At 35.8% G+C, this 21,208-nt stretch overlaps 1 protein-coding gene across 1 annotated transcript in view; it reads right to left on the bottom strand.

The window, feature by feature from the left end:
* Window positions 1–3,971: 3,971 nt before the first annotated feature.
* Window positions 3,972–21,208, bottom strand: part of CACNA2D1 (calcium voltage-gated channel auxiliary subunit alpha2delta 1) — a gene marked incomplete at its 5' end in the record, with an annotated part of 351,550 nt that continues 334,313 nt past the window's right edge. The window contains 5 exons of the mRNA XM_027886307.1: window positions 3,972–5,186; window positions 13,805–13,887; window positions 16,894–17,006; window positions 18,333–18,462; window positions 18,607–18,662. Of these exons, the coding sequence (XP_027742108.1) occupies window positions 5,070–5,186; window positions 13,805–13,887; window positions 16,894–17,006; window positions 18,333–18,462; window positions 18,607–18,662 (499 nt within the window). The remainder of the gene's footprint in view (window positions 5,187–13,804; window positions 13,888–16,893; window positions 17,007–18,332; window positions 18,463–18,606; window positions 18,663–21,208) is intronic.

Genomic DNA, 21,208 nt, shown 5'->3' with positions numbered 1-21,208 from the left:
CAGGAAGTCTGAAAACCCAGCAAAGCACCTTCTGAACACCCCAAGCTTGTTTATTAAGGTACATGGATCCACTTTGAATGTAATGCTTAGCTAAGAACAGCAGCAGTACAGAAACTGACTCATAAATCATGCAGCAATGTTGGTCAGAAGTAGGGCAACAATTTGGGCGGGACCCATCTGAGCCATCTGATTTTATTCTGCTTCTCCCTGTGAATGAACCTTTGGACTTCATCAGTGTTTACAAGTTAGTAAAAGGCAACCCTTCCTAAAGCAATTGTTTCAGGACAGCAGAGATTCTTCAGATGCTTTGTAGATTCTGATTTTACTTAGAGCTATACAGACTCTCAGTTTTCACTGGTTAGATTTTTTTTCCCACTTTATTTTAAATTTTCACAGTCACAAATTAAACAGAAATGAGGGTTTGCTGCACATCTTTTCTGAACCCCATGAAAAACTCTGTTAAGTCACTGCCTTTGCTCTCTCCAGACACTTGGGTGCAATTTTATAGCAAACTCAGATGTATTATATAGTAAATAATGTAGGCCCTTATTTACAAGTTTTTATTATACAGAGTGAACAATCAAAATAGCTGTTGACTTTAAATGATAAACTTTTATTCTGAATATACTGTTTTTGCACAATAATTAACACAACAGTTCTAGGATTATAAACTTTTTATAACATTATTGTACAAATTTTTACAAAAAATTATTTTTCCAGGCTTGTCAAGTTCCACAAAAGTGTCAAGAGAACACAAGAAAAGGGAGAAAGACCTGCCTGCCTCGTAAGAGCAACCAAGTCTTTTTTTGCAGAAACGCACACTGAGCATTTCAATAAAAATATCCCAGAAAGCATGATCCAGACATTCCATACAAGACAAGAAGAGAAGACAGCTTTGTCAGATCACAATCGCAATTTCATGGCATCTGAACAAGACAGTATCCCTTTAGCCTCAGTGAAATATATCTTCAAGATGATGTTTTTCTTTTAAATCATAAACAGGACAGATGCAAGTAGCTGGGAAGAGGGTGAGGCTAACTTTTCAAAACTCTTGAATTGTTTTCAGACACTTTGTTCTAATCTTTTTACAATAGTGTACAATGAGTATTAACAATATTAACATTGTGGTATGAACAAAATAATAATAAATCTGGCCTTCTCTAAAGGCTTGGATGTCTGATGAAGATAGGGTAAAATTTATCCTAAGGAAGGAGTTATTAAGATTTCACCTTCAGTTGACATTCCAAAAACACCAGACTGCACTGCAGTGCCTTGTAGCCATTGATATATTTCTTAATAACCAGCATTCTGAATTTTAAGGATCAATGGGACTGAGGTGGTGTTTTGGAATTCTTACTAAGCATGTTTGCTGAGTTTATGTGTTAATGGAAAAAAAAAGGTCTTAATGTCTCTTCAGTGACACCAAAACACTCTCAACCGCAGCAAGTAACACTTGGGTTGCAAAGGTCACTTAAAAGGGATACTGCCTATTTGAAACCAGTAAGGCCAGTTTTTAAGTTAGTAAAAGGAATATTGTAGGAAAACTTACAAATGGCAGCAACACTGTTGTTTTTGTCAAGTTAAGCAGTAAAGCCTCAAGCATTAAAAACATGAAAAAGATCATACTAAAGTCTTAAAGGTACAGGACCTAAAAATCTTGTCAATCAAACCTGCTATGTTATGTTAAAAACCTGTTACAAATATGGACCACGGTCAGTGTTTTGGCAGTAATGCTGGTTGTTTAAATGAAAAACTAGAAAGAAACCTTTCATGTTAAGTCCTCAAATCAAGTCCTCAAGTTCTGCACATTACCATGCTGTAACAACTGTAATGGTGGTCGTTTGTCAGACATACAATACACTGCATGACTTCTGTGTAAACTGAACTAAGTTCAGCATTAAGTTCCCTTAATGCTATTTAAAGGATTTGAGCAAACATCAACAGAGCTTTTTACCTGGCTTACAATTTTTTACAATATATTGTAATTTGAAAAGATCTCAATTTAAAGCTTAAAATCAAGTTTCTCCTTTCAAAGACAAGAGAAGACAACTATGACGCATTATGCGAGAGTAAGGACACCCTTCTGTGTGAGAATTTGTATTTACTTATGTGAGTTATTTCTATTGACTGGTGTTCACATTTTGAGATAGCCAATTTTCACATTGCATTTTGCATTTTCTACCTGTGTTTTGTAATTTGCAGATATCAGAGAAGGGTATTTTGAAAAAATCTTGTCCATCACTTGAATATTTTCTAATATATAATTTTAAAGTACCTGAAATAATATTTTTTAAAGTACTGAGTTCTTTGGGAACAGAGAGCCAGATCCTGATTTTTTAATCAGATGAGTATAGTGATGGAAGACTAAGTGTTTATAAGAAACATGATTCTCCAGGTCACATAGAGAGGCAGAGGAGAGGAACAAAGGACATTTCTTCTTTGGATCACCCAAAAGGGCTATGTGTCTGCATGGCAAGGGCTTCTCCCTCCTTTTGCATTTGAGCACTTTAAGGGAAGTGGGATGAGAGCAAGAGCCACAGACATCTTCTGTGGCAGCAAGGCTTTGTGCCTTCTCTCTTTCTGCCTACAGATTCCAATAAAGTGTTTAGTAAGTAACTTCAAATATGCCTTGCCAGTACTACCCTTGCCAATGCTAAATAGTGTAACTTGTCCATGAAAGGTTTCTTTTGAGAAACTGTAGACAACTTAACACACTGACAATCTTTCAAGAAATTATAAGAGCAAAATGCAAACAAATGTGTATTTTAAGTAATCGTAGAGTAAAAGCTATGAATGCAGTAAGTATTGGCCTATTCCTACAAAACTTGTTTCTCCCATAAAATGTGAATTGACCATGTCAAGGAAAAATACAGGATGCAGTCTTGGCATTAGAAACATTAAACACAACAGGTGACAGGTTGAAGTACAGCAATATGACTGAAAAGAAGAGCTCCAAGTTTACCTTCACCCATATTATCAACGTTAGCTCACCTTCCCTGAGGAGGACTTGAAGTCATCCATGACATTATTAGAGATATTTTTTTTAAAAAGCTATATTTGATCACTGAACAAAAGGTCAGGATTTATTTTTTCTCACTCACTGTATTCCCAAACATGAGAAAATACATAGCTGGAGCCAAGATACATGAGAAACCATGAACCAGCCATGAGTACAAGTACAGCATATGTCTGATCGTTCAAGCCATGCCACGGCTTTCAGGAGCTTCTTCAGTTTTCATAGGATATAAATGCGTGTCCAATCATTTTTTTTTAAGCTTTTGGCATGATCAAAATTATATCAATCATTTGTCAGCATATACATACCAATGCTTTGCATTCTGTAATTTTTTAGAGAGCTAGTGTATTGTGCCATGTTAATATTTGCATATTGCAGTTGTTAGCAGAACTGTAAAATACCAGCAGAGTTGCACATTCATTGGTTTAGCTGTCTTGCAATACTGTTTAATTTTGAAAACTTAGAAAAAAAAGCGCAAATCATACTTTGCATCAACACTATGCTACACTGTAATATTGTAATTTACTGCACCAACCTGTATCACCAATGAGGTTGTATAAAAACAACTTCTAAAGTTATTATTCACAATCAAGTATCAATGTGCATACATATAGATTCAAGGCTCCCCTTTTGTTTATATTTTTTCTAATCACAGCAACCAGGACATTTTGCTGTTAAATATGCTATTTTCAATAATAAATAGCAACAGCAGAAGTTTTAATATTAGGGGTGGTTTTATATGAAGGAAACAAAGGGGGAACCTGATATGAACTTTAGAGAACATATACTTCCAAAAATAAATGCATTAAATCTCATTTTTATATACTTAAAATATCTGTACACAGATTTTCATGTGAGATCACTATTCTGTAAAAAATCCAACTCAACCCTTTTGTTATAATAGCTATATTTACCCTATTTTCTCAGCTTTTTCATTGCACAGTATATTCAGAGCTCTGTTTCATAATATAATTTTATATGATTTGATTGCAACACATTGCAATGTTCAGTTTCTCACACAATAAAAGAATCACTCAGTTACCTTTTCAATGAACTATACTCTACCATCAAAGAAAACAAACTGAAAAACAATAACATAGCATCATCATCATGCAAAATACCCTTGGAAACCAACGTTCAAATATCACAAAGACATTTTTTATTCACAAGCATTTTTGTTTCAGCCTTTGAAGGATTCTACTAGCTTTATATGTAACTGCATTGTGAAAAGGAGGTGAATATTACATTGAAATTAATATTTTTTCTGACAGAAGATGACACCAAATTTAAGATGAAAATAACTTTTTAGTTAAACTCTCCAGCACCTTTGTATTTCAAAACACAGTAGTTTTCTCCTTCTCTTCCTTTCTTCGTCCCTCCCTTCTTTCCTTCCTACATACAATTTATCAACCTACCAAAACTTAGCTGGCTGCATGATTCATTTTGGAAGAATAAACCACTCATCATGAAACATTTCAATCATGCTGAACTTCTAATGAAAACTGGCCAATATTTTCATTTTACTCAACTAGTTTGGGCAAAACTGATGTTCAAAGCAGCCAGTAAAAAAGCAGGTGCAAGTAATGTATATTGGGGAGAACATTTTCTTTTTTTTTTCCTTTCTTTCTCTTTTTTTTTTCTTTTAAATAACTGTTCATGTAAAAGAATATAAATCTTCAAGATATCCAAAGCTTAAAAGAAATTAAAATCATATACATAAGCTATTGTTAGGGGAGCCCTTTTACATGAAGTCATCAAGATTACAACAACAAACAAACGAACAAAAAAAAAAAAAATTAGATTTCCCCAATGGAGCACATACAGAATTCTTTTCGGATGGTATAGATGATGCAGCATTCACACACGTTTAAGGATCCGACGCTCCAACATGCAGCCACTGTGGGCGCCTTTATGAGTCTCACAACGACTGATCACCAGACACGAGCACTGCTGTTCTGCCGCTGTCTGAATAGCTGACCCCTTCTAAAATGAAACTGAGGCTATCGTTTTGGCCGGGTCTTGGTTAAGTTATGCAGGTTTTGGTTTAGCAAGGTCATAACTGGCAGTGTCTGCTGCCAGATAACAGCCAAAGCAGGACCAACTGAATTCCTACCATAGACCACAGTGATGGACTCAGACCAGAGGCACCACCGCAGTCAGCCGAATCTTCCTGTTGACAAGAAAAGAAGAAATCATTTAACATTAATTACAATGAATTTTCCTGAGAAGTAATCTACAGTTTAGTATGCAACATTTTGAACTACCATTGAGGCATCATTTTTGGTCTTTATATATGTATTTTGCTGACACGACAGTAAAATAATTCCTGAAAGTTTTTCTGATTTTTGATACAAAGAGTGACATTACTATTTAAACTATTAGTACGAGAGAATTAAATACCTTCAAGGTTTACTACAGTCACTTATGAACTTACACCATCAATTGAGAAAAGCTATGGGATATACCTGGGGGCCCCAGAAAACCCCATTTATATTCCTTAAAATTACATCAATTGTAGGACACTGAGTATTACTTTATTGTGAAGAAAGACAGAATAACAGATAACTTTTCGAGATTAGAAAACAAATACCAAAATATGATTATGTCCATTTCACCAAATGATTGCACATTAAAATGAATATGGTCTGCAGGTGAAGGTATGATCAAAGAGAATGAAAATCCTTTCTCTGTCTCTGATGCTCTATTCAAGTAGGAGAACCAAATTTCCTAGCGTGCTCTTCTTACATATTCGATGCAGTTCAGTAGAGAAGACATGCTCCCCTTTGAGGGCACACTCTGAGCTGCACTGCTCTGTCATGCATCAGTGGACCCTACTATTCCTTATGCCACACAGCAATCACACCTCTTTTCCTCATTCCCTTCTACCATTCATTGATGTTCTTTGGTCCCACTTTGCCTGTAACGCATAATATTTTTCACATTATGGACTTTTTCATCAGCCTGGTTGAAATATATTTGATACCTGTTCTGGAGCCTGTACCATCTTACACCTTGTTTCTCAGGACTGATACAAACTGAGGTTAGCACCTAAAACATCGGGACAATGTTCCAGCCATCCCCCCATTTCTTTGTCTGCAGAGTCCAAGATTCACGGGTAGCTCTGAAGGCTGAAAATACTTGGTCTTTCTCTTGTTTTCACTGTATTCCGTACCCATAGTATACAAAGACAATTTCCATTTTCCAAGAGATCCCAAGCCTCCAAGGACAAGAAAACAGTGTAGGTGGAAAGCAACTTAGGTATATTAGCAATTAGGGAAACTTCTTTAACAGGAGCAACACGTTCAGGTAAGGACAGATGCCTGCAGCACCTAAACAGTAACAGAGCCTGGCTGCTGGCACAGAAACAGAGAAATATTTTAGAAGAGGAATCAGAGGAAAACCAACCAGCAGGAAACAGCTCCTGGTTCAGACTGACATGTAATGAATATTCAGTGTACCTCAGAAAAGGCTGGGTGGGTCAGCATGGGGATATACAAGCAGGATAAATAAGGAAGGGTCATTAAACCATCTTTAATTTACTGGTATATCCTTAAGCAAAACCTTCCAGTGTTAGAACATAAAATCAAAATGGAAGAATGAAAATCAGTCACCAATGAACCATCCCAAAATAATACATATCAGAAAGACAGTGGAAGGGCAACAATCAGTAGCACAGAACATTGTCAGGCTGCCAGCTTTATAAGAATGGCAGTATAGGACATACAGCAGAAGGGTACCGTGTAAAGGATAATACAAAGTACAACAGCATAAAAATGTTATAGGAAAAGGGAAGTGTGATGGAATCTCTGTGGGTAAGAAATTTCAGAGTCTGATAATAAAAAGGGTAACACTAGGATTGCACTGCTGACCTCCTGATCAGAGGGACAATATCAATGTTATGTGAGACTGGAGAAGCCACATAAAGACTGGATCGAAACCTTATAAAAAAAAATTTAGAGATTGCATTTTCAGATATGAAAAATGGTTTTTGGAACAAGCAGTCTTTGAATCTTTAGGAGTGCAGAGGGCCCTGTTCAAAATTATTAGTGGAGTTGCTCTGTAGAGCTTGAGTAGCTACATAGACCATTTAGCATTTTTGTGTGAAAGATCAGGCCAAACAAATGCAAAATAAGAGACACCAACTTAAAGAAAGGTAATTACCTGAAAATTACCAAAAAGAGTTAAAAAAACCCAAACAAACAACCTCAAGCCCCCCAAAAATCCAGAAAAACCTTAGCAAACAAACAAAAACAGAAAGCTCGGAAAGAAGCCGATCAGACCTAGAAGCACCATATCAAAAAGCAAGTTCCTTACAAGGATCCAGAAGAATATTTTGAAATATTGCATTAGATAACCAGGAAAACTTAATGCCCCAATTAGAAAAAACAACCATAAACCACCCAAACCTAAAAGAGCAATCCCTAAACAGATGAAAACACACCATCACCACCCTCCACCAAAAAAACACACAACCCATAACAAAGCCCAAAACCCCAAAGAAACACCCCTGCATGAATCAGTAGGGAACTTAAGTACACTATCATAAAGAACAGGTCAAAATTAAGAAATCAAGTTTGCTCAACAGGAACAGCTAAGTACATAAAAATGGCAGATTAAATATAAACAAGAAAATTAGAAGGGCTGATAAATATTTTTTTATGACTTCACTGCAAAATACGCTGAAAATGATAGAAAAAATTTTTTACTAAAACGAAAACGCAAAGCAAATATGAGGTTAGGGCAACTGCTTCATAACAGAGATGTAAAGAGGGAATTGGGATTATAGGGCACAACAAAGAACTTCAGTTAGTTCTCTCTGTCAGTTTTAGTTGGTGAAAACTTTATTGGTATTCCCTCTACATGCAATGTATTCTTCAAAGCAAGGAGGTGAGAGTAATCAGAATCAGTTGGGGAAAAATAAATGGAAAATCACATAAAGCAGACGAATTTGACTCAGTTCTTAACAGGATTTATAATATTCACCTAGAGTCTCCTTTAGGAACTTGGATGTAAAATAAAACCCAAAAAAACAAACAAGACTCAAAAATTAGCATTCAAGTTCCTTCGAAAGAAACAAAAATTCATTCTGACCTAAAGCAAATTGCTCAAGTTATCTACCATCCTTTACCAACAGTAGCCATTTCCAGATATGTGATAGCTTTCTAATTTAGTTCTATAGCTTTGGTTTACATTTTTTGTTTTATTTTGGGGTTTTGTTTGTTTGTTTGGGTGTTTTTTTGTTTATTTTTTTGTTTGTTTTGTTGTTGCTGTTGTTGTTGATAGTACTCTAGAAGTTCAAAATTCCTGAGGTTTCTTGTCAACAAGGAAGTCTTAAGTGAACTCTGCTGCGCAGATTTGGAGTAGGATGCTAAGATTTCAAGATGCATTGAACTTTCAGGTTTATTTAGTTTGGCTCTGTTACTATTTGCATCTGCACTGCGTCTTGTAATGCAGTTTTATTTCTACTCAAAACATCTAAAAATAACTCTGTTGCTTCTTCCTCACAGTGACTACCATTAAAAAACCAGAACTATCGGTAAAGGTTTCCTCTCACATGAATTCAATGAACAGAACTCAGTGTTATTTTTTGGTATTTAAGATTTCTTATCACTGACATTACTTAGACAAGTCTTCTTTGAAGCAGTAGTCAAAAGTAAAGCAGGAGATTTAAAAATTTTCAACAGAGGGGATATGTCTGGAAAGTAAATAAGAAGTAAATTGAAGACCTTAAATAAAACTGTGCATAACATAAAGGAGAAAATATCTTTACAGTGAAAACAGCATCAAGTATGGATACAGAGTAGATAGGCCTCCACATACAGAATAATACAGTACTCATATTACATCACCTCTGCATTACACCAAATATTGGGTTAATTACATTGGTAAATTAATCCTACCACTACATGTATTTGAAAAAAAACCAAAACCAAAACAAAACAACACCTCCATTCTGTTTCCATTTCTATTTGCTCTTTGAGATTTTGTTTTAACTACATCACAGTTTATGGTCACTGTTCTTACATTCAACTTTCATACAATGCTCATATTGGATTGAAAAGAAATATTTTAATATTTTTTGCTCTCTCTCTAGGACTACACAGAGCAGTTTTTAAGAGATTCACTCTTAACAATAGTAGAGAATGTCTTGAAAGCCTCATGCAGGAGATGCTTCTTCTTATTATGAATTACAGTATTAAACTGTAATACACAAAAGTATACAAGGTTTATAGATATATTTCAAGGTCACAGAGATTTTAACCTCATATTGATCAAATCCACATTGAATTTCTGAGGTTTGTAGACCAATTTGCAGTGGTAAACCAGCAGTTTGCCAAGAACAATTTCCAAATATTGCCTCTGGAATCAGTTATTCTTTTGTGTCCTAAGCCAAGACAGAAATAGTAGTGGCAAAGAAGGTACAGTAAATCCTACCTAAATTAATTTTTTTCTCCCTAACATCAACATTGTAATTTTATTGTTTGCTTTTACTGTCGTGAACACTAAAAACAAAACAAAACAAAACAAAAAACACAGTATAAGAGGAGAGAATCTGATTATATGTCAAATCAACAGTTTCATGGAAATGACTGAGATTTCATTATTAATTTAAAACTAGATTGAGAAAAACATCAGTTCTGAGTGGTCTTCAAAATGCTTTATTTGAAAACCCTTCCCCTCTTCTTGAGCTTTAAAAAAACTTCTCAACTCTTTCATGTTAATAATGTCATTTTTTGAGATTTCTTCTAAAGTATCTCATAACAAAGGCATATAGCATTATTTTATCCTATCTTTACGTTATCTTATCTTTATCTGTGCTAGTGCAATTAGACACTGATCTATTTTTAATCAGTTTCACTGAAATTTTCTAGCCCATTACATTAATCATGCAAAAATCCTGAATAAAAAGTCAGTTGGATATGTCCTTACTGTGTTGTCTTCAAAATAATATTCTGTATATTATTTCTCTTTGAAGAGAGAAAGAATTGTAAAAGAAATTTGAAAGAATCGTCTTTAGCCACTTACATTTCATCAGAAGTGTATATGAAATTTCTTGCATTAATAAATCACATGTCAAATTTCCTGGCACGCCTGAGGTAGATAAGTGTCAAATCTAAATGTCATCTCCTTCATGTCATACTTTACTGTGGTAACTCTAGATAGGATTATTTTACATCACACACTGTGAAAATTATTCAGCACTTTCAGAAAGGAAATGAATGCTTTTATAAAGCCATATATTCATTGTTAAGTAATAAACCCACATATTCGCTGTTATGTACGAACATTTCCTTGAAGACATACCCAGTTCAAAATTTTAAAAATACATATGGAACTAAAAATACATATACATACATACGTACTTGTTGCTCCTTTAGAAGTGGACTAGAACTATTTAATGTACTAAAACTTTGTCTGTAAACCATAATAATTCACAGAACCCTTTGTGTTACAACGACTTGTAAAAGGGTAAAACAATATCTGTCAAAGAACTGATTTGGCCTTCGATGTCAGTTGATTACCTGAAAGTTATAGGCATGTATTTAAAATGCTTCATATTGCATGGATAACACCTTTGCTTTTACTCAAGAGTCATTTCCAGTTCCAATGCATGGTCCTTCATAAATTTTTGTGTTACCCTCCCTTCTCTGGACTTCCCTACAAAGCTGTCAAAGCTGTACAGCTACCCATGCACAGATCAGGGACACAGGGTATTCCATTAAAATGTATCCAGTTGTCTGGTCTGCTAATAACCCTCAATGTTCCTGGAAGCTGATGGGAGTAAGACATTCACAGTAGAGGCTAAAAACTTGTAAAGCCTTTTCTTTATTTTCAGGCATGGCAAACAAAACCACTGTGCATGTACAAAGACTAAGCCTTTCAAGGCAGTGATAATGACTATTTTGTTATCCTTGATGAAAAGGGAAAAAAACACACCATCAGGTTATTGAACCTGATCAGCAGTTTGTATCTGTGTTGGCTTCAGTGATTTTAATAAAACTACACAGATTAATGGCCAAAAGAGAACCCATTTCCAAAATCACAGAGTTATTAAAAACAAGACGGATGAACAAAATTACCCCTATAACTTTCTGCTGCCAAAAGTCTATCAGCTAAAATTATATTCCGTGAGTTTCCTATCTTAAGCAGAAAGCCCATTTTGGGCATAAAGAATTCAGCTCAAGGTGAGCCTTTGCTGCTTTATGTACATTGGACAGTAGCTTTTTAATTAAAAGAGGGTTACTTGCAGAGCAAATTGCAAGAGTAAGAACATGAGATATTAATCTAAACTTTAAAGTGAAATACCACTGGCTTAGGGAAAGGGACTTTCTCTCTTACAACCTTACACCATGGCTGTGCAAGTTCCTAGGTTTGTCAGAGATTAGATCATTTAAATACAGAATAGGAAACTTCAAAATTACTCAAATACAGTTGTTAAGCAGAACTTTTAAGTTATTTATCACTGTTGTTCAAGCAATAATAATTGAATCTACCCTAAAGTTTAAAGAGAATATAAGTTATTGAGGAAATGGGTTTTCTAAATTGCTACAATTTTCAGTATTCTACTACACTCACTCTGAAAAATGCCCTCTCAGCTTCCAGTTCTACCTCTCAGTTGGCTTTACTTTGATAGACATGTGAGTATCTCCCTCTAGTGGTTTTCACAGCAATAATGTTGATCAGAGACCCCTCCAGTCACAAATTTTATACTCTTTATCTCAGCAGTTCTCTTGCAGACATGTCACTATCCCAGCAGCTAATGACACAGTCCCATACCATTAAATTCAACACAGTCTAATTGCCAAGACTTTCCTTGTGAACTCCAGAGTCTGCACTAGGTCAACCTACAGGCCTTACCTATGTAGTCAATAAAATTGATGCCCAATATTATCTTCCATCATTAACTGCTGTGTTCATTTGAATCCTTAGTCTTCTCAATAGCAGCACTTACACAGAGCACTCGTCCTTGCTATCCCTAAGTAAAGCTTTATTTTCACAGGTATTACAGTTCTTCTACTTACTTTGTATCTTTTTGCAGAAACCTCTCTTCTGTTCATTTTAACAAGGACAAGGCAAAAACGCTTAGAAAAGAATGACATGGACTCAGCTGATACATGTGCAATCTCAAAGGGCCAACCATATAAACCCAACAGGTCCCCTTGCCTTTGTATGTGCTATGGGAGAGGCCCTTGTGTTCAGTAATTATGATTTATAAGGCTCCAGACAGGCTTTTTCATATTTAATTTCCCTTAATATTGCAATAGTAATTTGCTCCAGATTGTTGCTTTTGGGACTTGCTTCATTCTGTTTTCTTTTGTATGCTCAGTAAGTAAAAAAGTCTGCTAATTTTTTAAGCCAAGAACAAAACAAAAAATTAGAGAAAGTAACTGACCATCCACACCACATGAAAACTTGCAGAAAAATGAAGATAGGAGCGGACGTCATGGCAGAGGCACGACTCGTTGTGCATATAGGCTGATCCTATTAATAACGGGCAAAGTAGCGAGTAGAGGAAAGGAAAGAAAACACAGAAAAAAAGACATACAAGATGAGATACCATGCAGATTGCTGGCAGTTAGCAGAGTTAATGTGAAAGCATCCACCCAAGAGCAAGAGATTCACAGCAAATTTTGCAAATAAACTTAACCAAAACAATCCACTGTTACAAAACACGACTTACACACTGATCAGCACATCAAGCTAGTGAGCAAGAGTTGTACTTTCACACACAATCAATATTAGGAGGGTTTGGGATATTTACAATGGTCAAATAGCTTTTGGATGTTTCCTCAACTTCATTTAACATTTGTTGGCCAGTAAGAATACTTCCTTTTTAAAATAAAATTTAGTTACTAGCAAAAAATGCATTGAATACCAACTGGACATTTTTTTTTTTTAATACTACTGACATCTCAGTAATTGTGCCTCCTTACAGGAAAAGCAGAGCACACTGAAACATAACTTGGTATACAGCATTTATAGCCAACTAACTGCATTGCTTTGGGACAATCTTTCCTTTGAAGAAATTGCATGAAGTATTAAAAATGAATTTTAAAAATATTTATTGTATCTAACGTCTGGCATTTTCATGTGCAGCACTTTTTATCTTGAAATTTATTCTGAAAAATTTAAAGTCATCATAATCTCTTTCATATGGTATTTTGAAAGGTAAGGCAAAAAGCATATTAAAAATAATTTAGATATGTGGCACAGTTATAATTTTTTGCCTTCAAAACATCAATACAATACAGGAAGTACTAAAAAGCACTATTTTGGTAATTTCAGTAAAGCACTTTTATGCCTGTTAAGAACATGACCTAAGGGCAATACAATTTGTAGAAATAGAAACAACATCCTAAACCTCATATAACGTTCTTAATGATTTAACAACACTTAAAATAATATTTGGAAACATTATTATAAAAATACAGTTTTTAAGCCAGGATTATCATGTACTTGTGAAAGCCATTGAAGAACTAGATTTCACAGCACCATACAGAGACCAACAGTGTTATCCTCACTGCTGTTTCGGGCTTTTTTTAGTGAGAATCATGTGTGAAAGCACAATGATTATAGGAAAGGCAGATAAGAAAGCAGCTGTTAATTTTATGTTAATCATGGGATATTTGAAATAGAGTGACTATGGTCTAGAGTGAACAGTATGTTTAGTGATAGATAGGTTACCGGGTACCAAGGTATGCTTAAACACAGTTTTCACTACTCTTCTAAAATAGCTCTACAATTGTCTTTAAAGATACTCCTAAATTCTAACAAGTTCAATTTTACCTGTTTGGCTTCATCAAAACAGACATCGGGACCCTTTCTGTATCTAGGTTGTTTGACCATTTCACAAGGATTTGGCCCTTCATCTGTTTCTCTGGTTAAGGAGAATGACTGTTTTTCGTGCATCGTACATCAGCAGGATTGACATTCTGTTTTTATTTTCATGGCAGAAGGGAAGATTTATGCTAATTCTGATACTACTGAAAAAAAAACATCAATAGTCACAGTTCTTTGTTTAAAGAAAACCAACCCAACCCTCCAGATAAATCAAAATGAAATACTCTTTTTCTTACACTGTTTTATTCAAGAAAATAAACATCCTGCCTAACTTTTTAGAATGCTTATTTTCAGAACCATCCACAGAAAAAAATAAAAGCTGCATTATTTTAAGATTTTCTGTATTGCTTTTATTATCATTGCATAAATATTGAAGAAAATATTTCATAAAGTAATAGACTTTCAATGGTACTGATTGGTTAGAGGTTATGTTACCACTGAGTTATTCTCCTAAAATGAAGATACACAGTAAAAGCAAGGAAACCTGTTTGGCAAAGTAGTGCTGTATACAGGCTGAACATGGCAGTGAAAGTCTATAAAAAGGACTGGTTCTATTATGTGTACACTTATATTACCCCAAATATAGAAAGGATCATCCCACTGTAGGCTTTGATGGTAAATGACAGAAAAACTAAGGAGATCTCATTACCATGTCAGTGATGAAGCAGATAGGGGAAATGCTGTCCCTACTAACAGCAGAATATCAGGAGAGAGGTGGGAGCAGTGACACGCTATTAATTAGCTAACTGTAAATGTGAGATACTGCTTTAGCTTACATCTCTGAAATCTCTAATTGCTGATGTTTAAGTGCAAATACTAATTTTTTAATTATACCATAGATATATACACCTAGAAAGTAAAGTAATGCACTAAAACTTTACTTATCTTGGTAGCTCTAACTTACACTTGAAGCAATCTTAGTTATGCAATACCATAGTGTAATACAGCAGCTTCAGTGCAACAAGCAGAGAGGCCAAAGGCAAGAGAAGGGAAGAGGATGGGGAATTTAGCTCTACAGATCTACATCGGCCTTCATTCAGATGTTATCGGACTCACCTCCCATTTTCTCTGCCATGGCCCAACTGAAAGGGAAGTTGAAATGTGGAAATATCCTAAGAGACAATATCCACAAGCAAAACTGTACCAGCCAAAAGGAAGCAAAGTGTAATAATAATCATCTGAATAGCACCCAAAGGTCATTCTGTCTGCTTGGGTGATGTTATGCTACATCTGCATTTCACAATGTACCTTAGTTACAGAAAAGAGAGAATAGCTTAGTACTGCATAGTTGGAAAAAAATACCATAGTTCATTTAGTCAATATAAGCCCACCCAGCTCCTCTGGCTGCCATTTGAGGTCATTTACTGCTTTCTGGAAGTTTTACCCCACAGGAAAATGCAAGTCATGTGCCCATTTCCCATCAAACCTGCTTCATTTTCTATGGTGAGCACTGCCCATAAATTCAGACAGTGGCAACAATTAATCAAACTGTCGTGGACTGAAGCCAATTAGAATATTAGGCTGTGTTTACATAGTTCTGTGATGACATCCCAATGTAACTTCCTTTTCAGTCTGAGCGTAGATGGAATTCCAGTTTTATTAACGTGGCAGTGAATGCATTGCTTGTGCCAAAGAAACAAAGTCATCTGTACTACCATCTGCTTTTCTTTCAGAAATGGGAGTGGCTGTCTAAAGTAACTTCCTGACATGGACAAAGGTATTACTAATTGTTTTCCATATTCTGTCATAATAATCCCAGTTATGATTTGATTTACTACCATGGTAAATCTGGCATGCTATCCTTGAGCCAGTGTTGCAGAGAAAGACTGAAGTGAATTTCTTCTGACCTAGAATATGAGTATATTAGTTTTATGTATTTCCACCACCATAGTATCTACTGCAGTGAACAGGATAAAGCAAAGAGATTGGCATGGAGGTGGTTGTAAATTAGAACAACCTTTCACATGCTTTTAACTTTAATGCATGTGTTTTAAGGATTCTGCTTAGCATGTAAGCCACCTATGTCTCCAGCCAGCTCTGAAGAAATGCTATGCTAGCAGCTGGATAAACTCTAGTCTTTGACAGCTAAAGCAGCTTCCACAAGTAAGTAGTTTCAGAGATTTCACAGAATACTCTGCATTGGAGGGAACCCACAAGGACCATCAAGTTCAACTCTTAAGTGAATGGTAGCTACAGGGATCGAACCTGCAACCTTGGGGTTATTGGCACCATGCTGCAACCAGCTGAGCTAATCTCCATTGTCACTGGCTCTGAGCACACACTGTGCTTCCATCAATTAACCATCTCAACTTTCCATGACCAAACACTCTTATCTTGGCGTTGCCCGTTTTTGTTATTTCTCCAGATCAACATACCCTTCTCTTTTCTAAAGGCTGAAGAAACCCAGGGCTCTCAGACTCTCCTTGTCTGGTGCTCTAGACACCAACCTCTTTGGTGGTCCTTCACTAGACTTCCTCCAGTATTTCAGTGTGGTACTGGGAAGCTCTGAGCTCTACACAGCACTCTGGATGTTGTCTCAGCAGTGCTGAAGAGACGGGATGGACCAGTTTTCACAGTCTGCTGACTACACTCTTGCTATCACAGCCCAGGATGCAACCAGCCCTCTTTACTGCAAGGCACAGAGCCAACTCATGTTCATCTTCTTGTCCATCATGAACCTCAAGCTCTTTTCTGCATAGGACTTTCCAATCACTCTGTCTCCAGCCTGTCCAGCTGTGTGTAATTATTCTGCCTTGGGTCCAAGACTTTGTATCTGAATTTTTGAAACTTCATTAAGCTCCTGGGAGCCTACTTCTGTCTAAGTTCTCACAAATAAGGGTTTTGCTCTCCACCTCAGTGTCTGCTGCTTGAGATGATTTGTGATGTTATCCGCAAATACCCGCTGTTTCAACTATTCCAGTGGCAACCATGTTACTAATATGTACATAAATGGGTCATTTTCCCCCAAATATATTCCAGTATTCCATAGCCAAAAATCAATCCACACTACTAAATAACGTGATTTTAAAGGATACCCGGCTTCTCTGCTTGCATCAGTGGCTTGGGGTCACAGGAGCGGCACAGCAGTTGGCTGTCACTAATAATGAATACTAGATTGGTGTTTGAAATCTTCTCTGCATGATAAAGTCTGGAAAAAAAGCCAGCAAAAACCTATGTTTAAATGAAGCAAGAAAATTCATATTTGAGAAGGAGACACAGTATTGGAATAAAAAAATAATCCAGCTTCACAGAGTCAGTCTGCCTGCTACTGTTTATCTTTTTCATTAACAAATAGCAAGAAACATTTATAACAAATTTTGTAATCTTTTTGACATTTCCATGGTATTCCCTTTCAACTAGACTTGTTAGTGGAAAAAATGGAAAAGAGCAAAAAATTATTTTAATTGAGTTAATAGCTAGCTCTGTACTGCTACCACAGTAGTTGTACTGAGAAATAACATCAGTTCAGCATCAATTAACACTGAGAAAACCCCCAACCACAAAAACAAACAAGCAAAACCCCAGCACATAAACCTGTCTGTAAAAGGGTGAGGGAAAGGTTTAGGATATGTATTGGATGTGTATCTGTTGCATTATTATGTCCATATAATTCCACAAAAAGTCTTTAAGTTAGTAGAGTCATCTATAATTTGTAAATAAAACCAATAAATATTAGCAACATGGAGGGGATTTAGGGAAGTGAGAAAAAATGTCTGCGTGTTTTGCTGTATTCACCATTCTTCGATGTCTTCTGTCTTTCTTTCCTGGTTTGAAAAATTGTCCTCTAGGAGTTTGAAATCTGGTTGTTAATTCTAATTTCTAAGACATTTTCAGAAGCTCAAAATGCATGCAAAAAGCCAGCAGGCTCTTGTATGAAACACAGAGCAAGGTCCAAACTGCTGTTTTTGAAGTATCCCATTTTTTGACATAATATTCAACATCATCTTGAATAGGCATGTACAGCCTGAAGAGTAATTCTTTTAATCACAAAATGAAACAGCTTTGTTTGCTTTATAAGACTCACAGCTCTTAAATCATGAGCACTATTGAATAGAAGGTAAATTAGAAGATGAATTGCATAATCTTCTCGACCATCAAAAATTCTAATATGTAATCAGATTCAAAAAAATCATATCCCTCAGAATATTGCAGAATGCTTTTAAGCTGGCATAATAAATTGAAAAAACTCAAATTGTAACAGAGATAGAAATATAGTTTTCATGAAGCATATAGAGACTATAAACCAAAAAATTGACTAAAGTATTTCTACAATTCTTAAATTGTTAGAATTAAAATTCATTCTAATCAAATACAAAGAGAATGTAATTTACCTGCCTATACTCTTCTCTGCCTTGGTTATGTAAGTTTGGTGAAATTAATCCAAAATATATTTTTTGTTCTTATAATCGTGTCATTATCTTTTTTTAAATAAATGACAATCCCAAAGTTATTATTTATATTGAAGAAATTTTACCTGGAGCAGTTTATACAGTCTACAATCCCACTAAAGGATTTATCATCATTTTCAAAGAAATACTGAGTTTGCTCAGTGATGCAGCTTGTTTTAGGCAGAGCGGCACCGAAATCATCATCTTCCATATCAGCTGACAGAAAGAAAAAAAAGAAAATAAATAAACAATGACAATTTAAGTCACAAACATAATGGGGAGATCCAAACTTGGCTCCCAGCCTAGATTCTTACCTTCTACTTCACTCAAAGTTGACTCTTTAACATTCTCTTGACTTACCTGCTTCAAGGAACCGTGGAAATGTCAAGCTCAAAAACAGCTGCTGTAAGATAGACCTGAGCACAGAAAGACAACATGTATTTATTAAAGGCTCTTTTTCTTCTTTGTATTTAATGGATACTTAAAAACTAGTCAAATACAAATTATTAAAAAGAATTTTTCTTTTTTTTTTACACTTTTGCCTGTTATTAAAGCTGCATTTCTTTAAACCTTACAGTTTGACACTGGTTTTCTTTTCACACATTCTCACAGGTCTTTCATACTAATCTTTTATTCTACTGTTGAGATTTCCTATAACTTGTGCCCATAACTCACATAATGGAAATGTTATCATGCCACCCATGCACTCCTTTTATAGCTCTGTGGGAGGTGGAAGAGGCATGTTGGCGTTCCTCTAACACTTAAATCAACCAGAACTCCTTTTGAACACAGTCAGGGAAAATGCCCCTGACTTAGATACTTTACACTGATTAAGGTTCATGAAATTGCTAAGAAGGAGACCAACACTGGAATATTACAAGTATATTATAAAAACCATTACTGTAAGAGTTGAATTTTAAAATTTTCTCTATTCCTGCTGTTGAGTTATGGACTGTATTTTCTTCCTACATGCTGCCAAAACACTAAGGCTAAAGAGCTTCATTTATTTAAAATTGTTTTTCTTCATTGATGATCATATTTTTCCAATTTTTATTTACCTAAAGCAGGTACAAGCTTGTCACATACACAGCCCCTTTCTCCTCCTAACAGCCTGTCAAAATAAAAACTCCAACAGGTATATTCCTTGACTCCCTGCTTCAACCTTTCAAAGTTGTATTTTCCAGTTGCAAAGTTTTAGGTTTACTTTTACCCACAAATAGGACCTGATCTCTTATCTCATTCTGGTCTAACATTTGTTCTGCAGAGTAAAGGGAGTGTACATCTTCATTCAATCTCCCTTTTTTTTTTCTCCTTTTCTCCTTATCCAGCCCGATTCCTGTGTAAAGAAACTGAATATGCCTGTCACCTTTCCCACGAAGGCATTGCCTGAAGGAGCTCTGGATTCACATCCACAGCTTTGTGCTTTGAATCAGCAGAGGGTCAGCACACCAGCAGCCATGGATCAGAAGAGAACTGATGCCGTTCAATAGTGATGCAATTTGCTGACAGAAAATAGTAATCCTTTGTAATGGCTTACCACAGAATTTACAGGGAACCAAATGAAAAAGGCAGCCTGGGAAAACTTAAATCTTCTGACTTAAAGGAGCATGAGGGGAAAATGATACAGACTCTCTTAACTAAATGCTGATGTATCCCATATAAATTTTGAACATGATCGCTCACACCTTTATCCCACATTTTTTCCTGAAACATTATATCTTTCTTTAATAACCCCGTTTCTTTTATTTTCCTGCATTTGCTTTTGCCAGGTGCCTCACTGAATCCATTTTTTGGTCATCCTTTTCACTCTGCTTGCTTAATGGCCTTCTTTGCCTGCTTCTGACCTAGATTCCATTAAAAACATGCCCATAGTAAGTACTTTAATGTTGTTCTTTCAAGTTATACATCACACAAAAAAACCCTCAGGTCTAAATTGAGTCCAGACCACTAAGTCTGATTTGAACACTGATAAACTAAAGTTTCTCTGTTTGAAAAGAACTCAAGTTTCTCTACTGGATTATTGCCCATCTTCAGATTTTGAGGTTTGCTGTTGTCCAAGAAAACCGAGATTATTGTTCTTCCTGTTAACAAAATGTAACCGACAATAAAAATCAACATACAATCTTCATAGTGCTTCTGTGAGAAAATTATTACATGTTTTTTCAGCTGCTATATATTTTGACCCTTAGCCTAAAAAATGAGTAATTTATTCAGGCTCAGTAATTGGGAAAAAAAAAAAAAAAAAGACATTATGAAGCTTTTGAAAAAAGAATTGTCTCCAAGGGTGCAAACCACACCAATGCAAAAGTATCAGATCAATCCCAATTTCTTATCCCAATGCTGGGAGGTGCTGGGGGAAGTTGCTGATAGGGGTGTCAATGCACATGGCTCTGAAATAGGTAAAATACTGCACCTGAGTACCATGATCAGCTCTGGAGCTCTCAAGACAGAAAAAGAAGTGGATCTAGAGGAGGGCCACAAATATGAACAAAAGGGATGGAACACTTTTCCCACAAGGAAAGGCTGAGAGAGTTGGGGTTCAGTGTGGATAAAAGAAGGCTCCAGGGAGACCTTACTGTGGCCTTTCAGTACCTTAGGGGGTATTTAAAAAAGATAAAGACAAACTTTTTAGCAGGACAAGGGGTAATAGTTTTAAACTAAGAGAAAGTAGTTTGAGAGAAATACAAGGAAAATATTTTTTATGGTGAGGACAGTGAAACACTGGCGCAGAGTGAAACACAGGTTGCCCAGAGAGATGGTAGATGCCCCATCCCTGGAAACATTCAATGTCAGGTTGGAACAGGCTCTAAGCAACCTGATTTTATTGAGGATGGCCCTGCTCATTATAGGAGGATTTGGACTGGATGACCTTTAGAGATCCCTTCCAATCTACGCGATTCTATGATCCGTGTGTTTTATAAAATTATTTACTGATTTTCTTAGGACTTGCTAGAAAAAGGGA

This window comes from Empidonax traillii, unplaced genomic scaffold (genome assembly GCF_003031625.1).
Source record: "Empidonax traillii isolate 1590-97213 ecotype Southwest subspecies unplaced genomic scaffold, ASM303162v1 scaffold185:size1678824, whole genome shotgun sequence".
In the NCBI taxonomy this organism is placed as follows: domain Eukaryota; kingdom Metazoa; phylum Chordata; class Aves; order Passeriformes; family Tyrannidae; genus Empidonax; species Empidonax traillii.
The sequence above is the reverse complement of the archived record's forward strand: the minus strand, read 5'-3'. Positions and strand labels throughout refer to the sequence as shown.